Below are 8,520 nucleotides of genomic sequence, written 5' to 3'. Positions count from 1 at the left end.
CTTGTCCGCACGGGACCCTGTCTCCTCCAGCCTCGTCCGCCCGCCTGAGCCGAGCCCCGCAGGTATGGGGTAGGGTGGGCAGGGGTGCCGGGAAGGGAGGCACGTCCGGGAGGGCGACGCGGTTTGGGGCTGGGGACACGGGGAAGGGCATGTGTGTCTGCACTGCCAGGTTGAGTGACGAGTCTCGGACCCCCATCCCGGATGGGGCGGGTGCTGGGTTCTCTTTGGGGGTGAGTCTCCGAACTCCATAGATACGGTGGGGGGTGTTCTCAGGGTGGAGGCAGTGACCCGAGACTGACTTGGGAATGGGAGCAAGGAGACCCTCGCTGCTGGCCCCTGGATCCAGCAGGCAGGGGTCAGCACGCCCAGCTCACCTTGGACAGAGGTTGGGGCACCCCGCACAGGCACTGCCCGCTCTCCTGGAGGGTGGCCCGTAGATGGGAGCGCTGATGGAGATGGAGCCGTGTGGAGGGCGCTGGTGGAGGCAGCCTGGGGAGGGCAGGGCAGGCTAATTGCACCCTGCTGGCTGCTGGCAGGTCCCTGATGGTGGTGATGGGGGGAATGCCTGAGGGACCAGGCAGCCAGCCAGCACCTCACTGCACCGGTGCTGGGCAGTCCATGGGGAGGGAGGGCGAGTGAATCCTGTCCACCCTACAGAGTTAGGGCCCCAGGGTGCTGGGATGGGAGAGGGGTCCCGGGGTCCGTCCCCACCCTGCACAGGGACACACAACCCACGACTTGTCCACACATCCCAGAAGGTTCCACCATGTGCTGCTCTGGCCGTGGCTTCTGGAAACAGTGTGGTGGGCATTTTGCCTCACAGGGGGCTCTGCCTTGGGAACCGAGGGGTCCGGGGGCACCTTCTCCTGGTCCATCCGTGAAGGACAGGAGCAGCGGCACTGTAGCAGGTGTATCCATGGCCACAAGCTAAGAGTTTCCACATGAGATCTGGCCACCCACCCTGATGGGTGGACACCAGGCTTCACCGAAGAGGCAGGTGAGGAGGTGACTTCGCCCCGGCTGGGATGCTGGAGGGTCCCTCGGCAGCTACTGCAACCAGCCTGTCCTTTGTAAAAAGGCTCACTGGAGCGCCTTCGGGGTCTGTTTGGTTTCTTTGTCTTCCTTTTCCGGCTGCCTGCCCGCCTTCTTCAGTCCCTCAAGAGCCCCCCTGAGTGCCCCCTGTCCCACTGGCTCACAAGGTTCCCCCAGTGTCTTCTGGGATGGCGTGGAAGGGAGCTCTGCTCACCCTCCAACCCTGGCCTTCAGCGAATGGAGGGCTCAAGCTCCAGATACATTTGACAGTTTGGGCCATTCCAGGATCCCTCAAAACCGAATGCAACCCATAGGGTGTTACTCACCATTTAGGGGCGCTCCTTGGAGAACTTGAGAGACTTCACTAAAAAAACATCACAGCCTTGAATGGATACCCCAACCTTGCCCAGGGTCTCAGGGGTCTCTTGGGTCTTTGGGAATCCCTGAGGGTCCTAGGGACCCCAGCTTGAGGTCCAGGTTGCAGTGGGGGCGGGGGAGGACTACCTGGGAAGGGGAGGGGCCTCTTGTCCCCAGGTCCCTCCGGTCCCACGCAGCCTTTAGAAAAGGACTGCTCTCCTCCTGTGGGTGCTCAGGCAAACCACTTTGTCGTTCTGTTTTCTCGGATGTCACGGTAGGGCATGGGCACCCATCAAGCCTGTGCCCTGAGCTTTGGGGGCCCTCAGGATAGGGCCGGGCTGGCTCCCTCTCCAGATGGTAGCTCATCAAGAGGGAGTCAGGCAGATCTTGCCACCCACCACCCTCCCTCCCCCCAGTTGGCACTTAGTTCCTGCCCTTCCTGGCTGTGTGACCTTGGGCAAGGTACTGACACTCTCTGAGCCTTGTCTCCTGTCTATAAAATGGGGTCAGGGATACCACCTGCCTTGCCGAGTGGCGATGGAGATTAAATGTGATCATTCTGATAAAGGGCTCAGCCCACAGTAGGCACCAGGGGCATGTTAACATGATGGGATGCCTCCACCCTCTGCTCGCATGGAAGCCCACTCCCCCACTCTCACTCTGCCCAGGGCACCTTAGGACTCAGCTGTCAGGCCACGAGCAGCATGGCCGACAAACAGCTGAATTTGGCCTGTGTATTGGGTGGCTGAGTCACATCCCCAAATTGCATCTTCATTGGTGCATTTCCGAAGGTCGTCTGCGGGCCCCCACCCCCTCCTGGTCCTGTCTGCCAAGCCACCCACCTCTCCTGCCTGTGCCCCCAGAACCCCCAGCAAGGATTTGTACTTTCAGGAAGGATGGTGAGAGGGGTGCCTGGGGTTTCCTATTCTCCCAGGCAAGGGCAGGGTCTGGGGCTGCTGTGCTGACAAGCTCCCAGACCCGCCTAGCAGCCAAAAGCCCTTAGGGTGGCAGGCCGGAGGAGCGTAGCACCCCAGTGTTTGTGAGACACACACACACACAGATCAGGGCCAAGGTCAGCCTTATGAACTATGAAGTGCCAAGCTTGCAGAAGGCCAGGCCTTATAAACTGTGATATATTGGGCCCACGTGAGAGGCCAGGCCTTATAAATTGCGGAGTGTCAGGCCACAGGTGGCCACAGCCCGGTTGATGTGATGGGTGGTAGTGGTGAGGGAGGAACATGTTCTAAGACTCATGAGGTCACTCACCGTGGAAGGAATGTTTCTTGCACTTCTGTGTGCTGGTACCAGCATCTGGGGACACACAGTGAGCAGGACATACCCAGTCTGGGGGCACCGGGCAAGGACACAGTGGTCCTGTGATGCATAGGGCTCTGGCGAAGGTCGCCTATGCCCTGCCCAGCAGCATGGCTTATCTTGGCGTGTCCTGACATGACAGTTCTGCACCTGTCACCCCCGGAGCATGGTTTCAGGGCCGGGGAGATGTCCTGTCTGTGCCCACAGTCCCTCTCCCTGTCCCCCAGTGCATGCTGGCTTAGCCTTTTCAAAGGGGACCACACTTGGCACACTGCTGCCAGGCTTGTTGGGAGAATTTCAACCAGGCAGCGTGGTCCAGAATTTACCCTTAAGGAGACAGTCCCATCACAGCATAGTGCCTCAGTTTCCCCATCTATAAAACTGGCCAAATCCCAGGACCCCCTTCTTGGGGATATTTCGAAGATTTAAGAGAAAATTTATGTGAAATACAGAGACTAGTATGTAATAGATCAGGGGTGGGGAATGTCCGGGGTAGGGAACAGCCTTATAAACTGTGAAGCGCTGGGCCTGCAGGAGACCAGCCCATATAAACTGTGCAGATGGTTAAGAAACATTTCGGGGTGACAGCAGGGGGCGTGCAAGGTTTAGAGAGTCGGCTGGGGTGGGTCTGCCAAGTCAGAACCCAGCAGACAGGATCGTGGAGGTCCCTGCTGTTGCACATGACACCCACAATACTGCCCTATGCTGCGGCAGTATCTGAGGATGTTGGGCGGGGAAACTGAGGCTGGCCCAGGGTCACAGGGCCAGGCTGAGCATGTCCCACAGGCCCTACAGTTCAATTCTGGGATCTTCGAGTTAAGTTCCAGGCAGGAGGGAGCTGGGGGTCTCTATCTAGCCCCAGCCTTAGTCCCTAATGTTACCCTACCATATCCTGTACCTGCCTCAGGCAGGAGGGAGCTGGGGGTCTCTATCTAGCCCCAGTCCCTAATGTTACCCTACCATATCCTGTACCTGCCCACGTGTGTTAAGGCCTTGGAACAACTTGAGGGGAGGAACTGGGGGCTCAGCAAAGTGAGGTTAAATTGTCCGAGAGCCTGAAGGTCAGTGGGAGACTAGCCCCGGTTGGAATCACCTCCCGATTGTGCCCCTGCACGACCTCTGCTCCTCCCAGGAAAACTGCCAGTTCAGTCCCAGGGCATACAGACGTGTTTCCTGGGAATTGGCTGTGTGCTAGGCATTGTCGAGGTACTTGGAGACCCAGAAAGTCAGTGGGCAAAGGTCAGATAGAGGGTTTTCCAGGAGGAGGGCACAGCACATGTAAAGGCCTGAGGCAGGGCCAAGCTGGCTGGGATAGGTGAGAGGGAGGCCAGTGTTTCTGGAAGACAGTGATTCTGGGGAGGCTGAGAAGGTGAATGGTGTGGAACTCGGACCCCAGAGGCCTCCTGGCCACGGTGGGAGTTTGGTTTTTACGCAATGACACTGGGGAGCCATGAGCGGGTTTGAGGGTTCTAGCGGGGGGGTGGGGGGGGGAATAGGTTGACTTGGATGTTTCTAGGATGGCAAACCCATGTGTCAGCTGCTTTGAGTTCATGGCCTCCCAGGTCTCAGAGTGGAGTGGCAGCAGTGGTCCCGGGCCCTCTGATCAGCTGGCATGACCATGTCCCTCATGCCCCTGCAGGTCAGCGTGGGAGCCCAGCTGCTGAGCCATGCCGGGCCCCAGGCAGCCTGCAGCGAGTCCAACCCCGGCACCCACATAGTCATGAACAACCACAGCCACAATGGCTGTGGGGGGCGGCCGCTGGGAGGCGGACTGGGGGCCCTGACCCGAGACCCTCCGGACGCCGAGGCCAGCTGCCCCCTGCAGCCCCCACATAGTTCAGGCCTCCAAGTCGTGGTGGCCAAGAACGAGCTGGGCGGGCTCTCACCTGGCAGCCCCCGAGGGCAGCCCCAGGACCAGGAGGAGGAGGAAGACGATGAGGAGGATGAGGTGGTTGGGCAGAGGGGCTCCAAGAGGCCCCCCAACGTGGGCCACCGCCTGGGCCACCGGCGGGTGCTCTTCGAGAAGCGGAAGCGCCTTAGTGACTACGCCCTCATCTTTGGCATGTTTGGCATCGTTGTCATGGTGACAGAGACGGAGCTGTCCTGGGGGGTCTACACAAAGGTAGGCATGGCCCTTGCCCCTGGCACCTCAGGGAAACCCTACCCAGCACCCCACAGAGGCCCTGCCGGGCACACCTGGCTCCCTGTCATCCCTGGGGCATGGAATCAGGGCACATCGGCCCCAGGAGAGGAGGATGGGGGATACAGGGGACCCTGGAGGTGGGAGATGGGGGGCTCCTGGGGATCCTGCTGTGCCCACTTCCTGGGGTGGCAGGGAGACCGCAGATGGGGGCGGAGACTCCAGTCCATTCCCCCGCTGGCACCAAGGGCCATACCCTGGCTCAAGGTGGGGTAGGGGATGTCCCCCAGGATATGCCTGGGCTGGGGGAGCTCCAGACAAGGCCTGGGTGGAGAGCAGGGAAAGAGCGTCCCCCCGCCCGCCAGCAGTTGGGGCCAGGTTATGAGCCTGGCTGTGGGCCCCTTAGTGCTGCCTGCGAGTGTGTGAGGACAGAGAGAGATCAGGCTGTCCGCCTGTAAACTGTGACATGCTGTGCCTGTGCGAGAACAGGCCTGATAGACTCTGAAGTGCTATGTCCGTATGAGGCCAGGCCTTATAACCCGTGACATACTGAGCCTACAGGAGGCCAGGCCTTACACCTTCGGAAGTCCTTTACCCACATGAAGCCAGGCCTTACAAACTGTAAAGCACTGACCCATCTTACTCTAAGCCCAGCCTAAAGAGTGAGGGCAGGAGTGTCACCTTCCGAGTGAAGTGCCCAGGTATGAGGGTCAGAGGGCTGCCCCTGCCCTCAGCATCGTCCTGCTATCTGCTCTCTCTCTCTGCCCAGGAGTCCCTGTACTCATTTGCACTCAAATGCCTCATCAGCCTCTCCACAGTCATCCTGCTGGGTCTGGTTATCCTCTACCATGCCCGGGAAATCCAGGTCAGTGCCCAGCTGGGCTGGGGTACCCCCTCTCCCTCCACACCAGCCACCTGGAACCCCGCCCCCAAACATAAGAGGACCGATGGCTTCCTTACAGAAAAGGATCTCTGTGAAGACACACCCTTTCGACCACTCTAAAGTCTCCTAGAACGTGTGTCTGTGTTTTAATTTTTATTGATTATTTGAGAAAGGGTCCGTCAGAGCACAGGGTGGGAGGTGGGGGTGGGCTAGGGTCTGGCACACACGGCCCATGTGGAGCCCTGGGGTCTTCTGAGGGTTGACAGTGGTGGAAACCAGTGTTATTAGCACCAGGCTCCTTTCGTATTCAATAGGACCCTACATTTAAAAGACTTACCCAGGCCAGGGAGTTTGTTCTTCTGTTGGGGGATTAATCAAAACCAGGCCAGGCTGGAGTCCAGCTCAGGGCATGTCAGGCAGGCGTGCCCACAGAGGGCGGACATCCCCTGGGTCTGGTGCCAGGTCCCAGGGACACCAAAGGTTGTCAGATCTGGCTCCTCACCTCTGGCCTCTGGCCCCTGACAGTCTGGCAGGAAGTGGGTGGAGGTGGGTCGCACCATGTGTAGATGTCTGTGAAGACACCAGGTCGGGCACACGGGAAGGGCCCTGGATGTGGCTGAGGGCAGCAGAGAAGGGGCAGTGAGAACTGAGCTGAAAGGAAGCAGTTCTGAGGGTACAGCCATTGGGAACAACAGCCTGGCAGCTCCTCAAACAGTTACTCACAGAGTTAGTTACCAAATGATCCAGCAAATCCACTCCTAGGTATAGATCCAAGAGAAACAAAAACATCCACGCAAAAACTTGCACCCAGATGTTCCCAACAGCCCTCTTCACAATAGCCAGAAAGTGGAAAGAAGTCAAATGTCTGTTAACAGGCGTATGGATAAACCAAATGTGGTCTATTCATACAGTGGAGTTGCTATTCATTGTATTATTATTTTGTTGTTGTTAATCCTCACCTAAGGATATTTTCCCATTGGTTTTTTAGAGAGAGTGCAGGGGAGGGGAGAGACAGAGGGAACCATCAGAGTGACAGAGACACATTGATTGGTTGCCTCCCTCACAAGCCCTGACCAGGGCCAGGAATCAAGCCTGCAACTGAGGTACATGCCCTTGACTGGAATCGAACCTGGACCCTTTAGTCCACAGGCCGACGCTCTATCCGCTGAGCCAAACCGTCCAGGGCTCATTGTATTATTAATATATTTATATATTATTCATTTATTTACTATTCAACCTTAAAAAGAAAGAAGGACGTTTGCACAGCTGAGTGGCTTCAACAAACAGAAGTTTATTTTCTCACAGTTCTGGAGGCTGCAAATCCAAGATCAGGTGCTGGCAGGACTGGGTCCTGGTGAGGCCTCTCTCCTTGACTCTCAGGCAGCCACTTTCTCACTGTGTCCTCACATGGCCTTTTCCCTGTGCACATGTATTCCTGGTGTCTCTTTCTCTTCTTCTTCTTTTATATTTTAATTCTTACCTGAAGATATGATTTTTTTATTGATTTTTAGAGAGAGAGGAAGGGAGAGAGAGAGAAAAACAGCCATCTATGTGAGAGAGAGACATCGATTGGTTGCCTCTCGCACACATCCTGATCGAGGCTCGAACCATCTGGTGTACGGGACGACACTCCAAACAACTGAGCCACCTGGCCAGGGCTCTTCCTCTTCTTAGAAGGACACAGTCCTATAGTATTATGACCTCATGACCTCATTTAACCTTAATCACCTCTAAAGGCCCTGTCTCCAAATACAGTCCCATTGAGAGTTAGGGCTTCAGCATACGAATTTTGAGGGGACACGATTCAGCCCATAACAATCCACCCTCTGGTCCATCCCCCAAATTCATGTCCTTCTCCCATGCAAAATGCATTCATTCCATCCCAGTAGCCCCCAAAGTCTTAAGCCGTTTCAGCATCAAGTCCAGAGTCTCATTTAAATGTCATCTAAGTGAGATCCGGGTGAGGTTAAGGTGAGCTGCTTCTCCAGCAGTGACTCAGACAAGAGCTGGCACAGGCATCGGACAGACACTCCCCTTCCAAAAGGGAGAATCCAAAAGAAGCAAAGGGCATGGGTTCTGATCAAGCCTCAGAGCTCGCCAGGCAGATTCCAAGAGAGCTGAGGGCCCCACCTTCCAGACCCCCTGGGGTGGCAGCGTGGCCCCTGGGCCCTGGGGAGGCCTTTGTGTCTGGCTTCTGCGCCTCAGCCTGATGTTTTCGAGGGCCACCCGCACCGTGGGGTGTGCCAGCGTCTATTCCTCCTGATGGCTGAGTAACACTCCTTCCTGTGAATGGACACATTGTGTTCATCCTCTGGTCCTTGGACGGACTCTGGGCTGTTTCCACTTCGGCGCTGTCAGCAGTGCGGCTGTGGCTGCGCATGGACGAGCATTTGTTCCAACGTCTGCTTTCCTTTCTCTTGCGGATCCCACCTAGGACTGGGGTTGCTGGGTCCTGGTCACTCCGTGTTTAACTTTTTGTGGACCACCGGCCCCATGTTTAGTGTGAAGAGTGGCCAACCCTGGGATGTAAGGAGTTTTGCCGAGGAGGCGTGTTCCTGGTAAACCTCGAGGGGGAGGGATTTCATCGCGGGTCTTGCTGGGGGGCCGGGATGTGTGTCTGAGAGCCGCCGCTGCCTGTCCGCCCTCCGCAGCTGTTCATGGTGGACAACGGGGCTGACGACTGGCGCATCGCCATGACGTGCGAGCGCGTCCTCCTCATCTCCCTGGAGCTGGCCGTGTGTGCCATCCACCCGGTGCCCGGCCACTACCGCTTCACCTGGACGGGCTGGCCTTC

The 8,520-nt window shown here is 57.4% G+C and overlaps 1 protein-coding gene across 1 annotated transcript in view; it reads left to right on the top strand.

Moving 5' to 3' along the window:
* Window positions 1-6: 6 nt before the first annotated feature.
* The window catches only part of KCNN1 (potassium channel, calcium activated intermediate/small conductance subfamily N alpha, member 1), a 22,676-nt gene continuing 14,162 nt past the window's right edge, over window positions 7-8,520 (top strand). Inside the window, exons 1-4 of the mRNA XM_005873874.2 lie at window positions 7-62; window positions 4,343-4,825; window positions 5,613-5,708; window positions 8,378-8,520. Coding sequence (XP_005873936.1) covers window positions 4,424-4,825; window positions 5,613-5,708; window positions 8,378-8,520 — 641 coding nt within the window. The 5' untranslated portion in view covers window positions 7-62; window positions 4,343-4,423. The remainder of the gene's footprint in view (window positions 63-4,342; window positions 4,826-5,612; window positions 5,709-8,377) is intronic.

This window comes from Myotis brandtii, unplaced genomic scaffold, assembly GCF_000412655.1.
Source record: "Myotis brandtii unplaced genomic scaffold, ASM41265v1 scaffold421, whole genome shotgun sequence".
Classification (NCBI taxonomy): Eukaryota; Metazoa; Chordata; class Mammalia; order Chiroptera; family Vespertilionidae; genus Myotis; species Myotis brandtii.
Note: the sequence above shows the minus strand (reverse complement) of the source record. Positions and strands in the feature narration are given on the sequence as shown.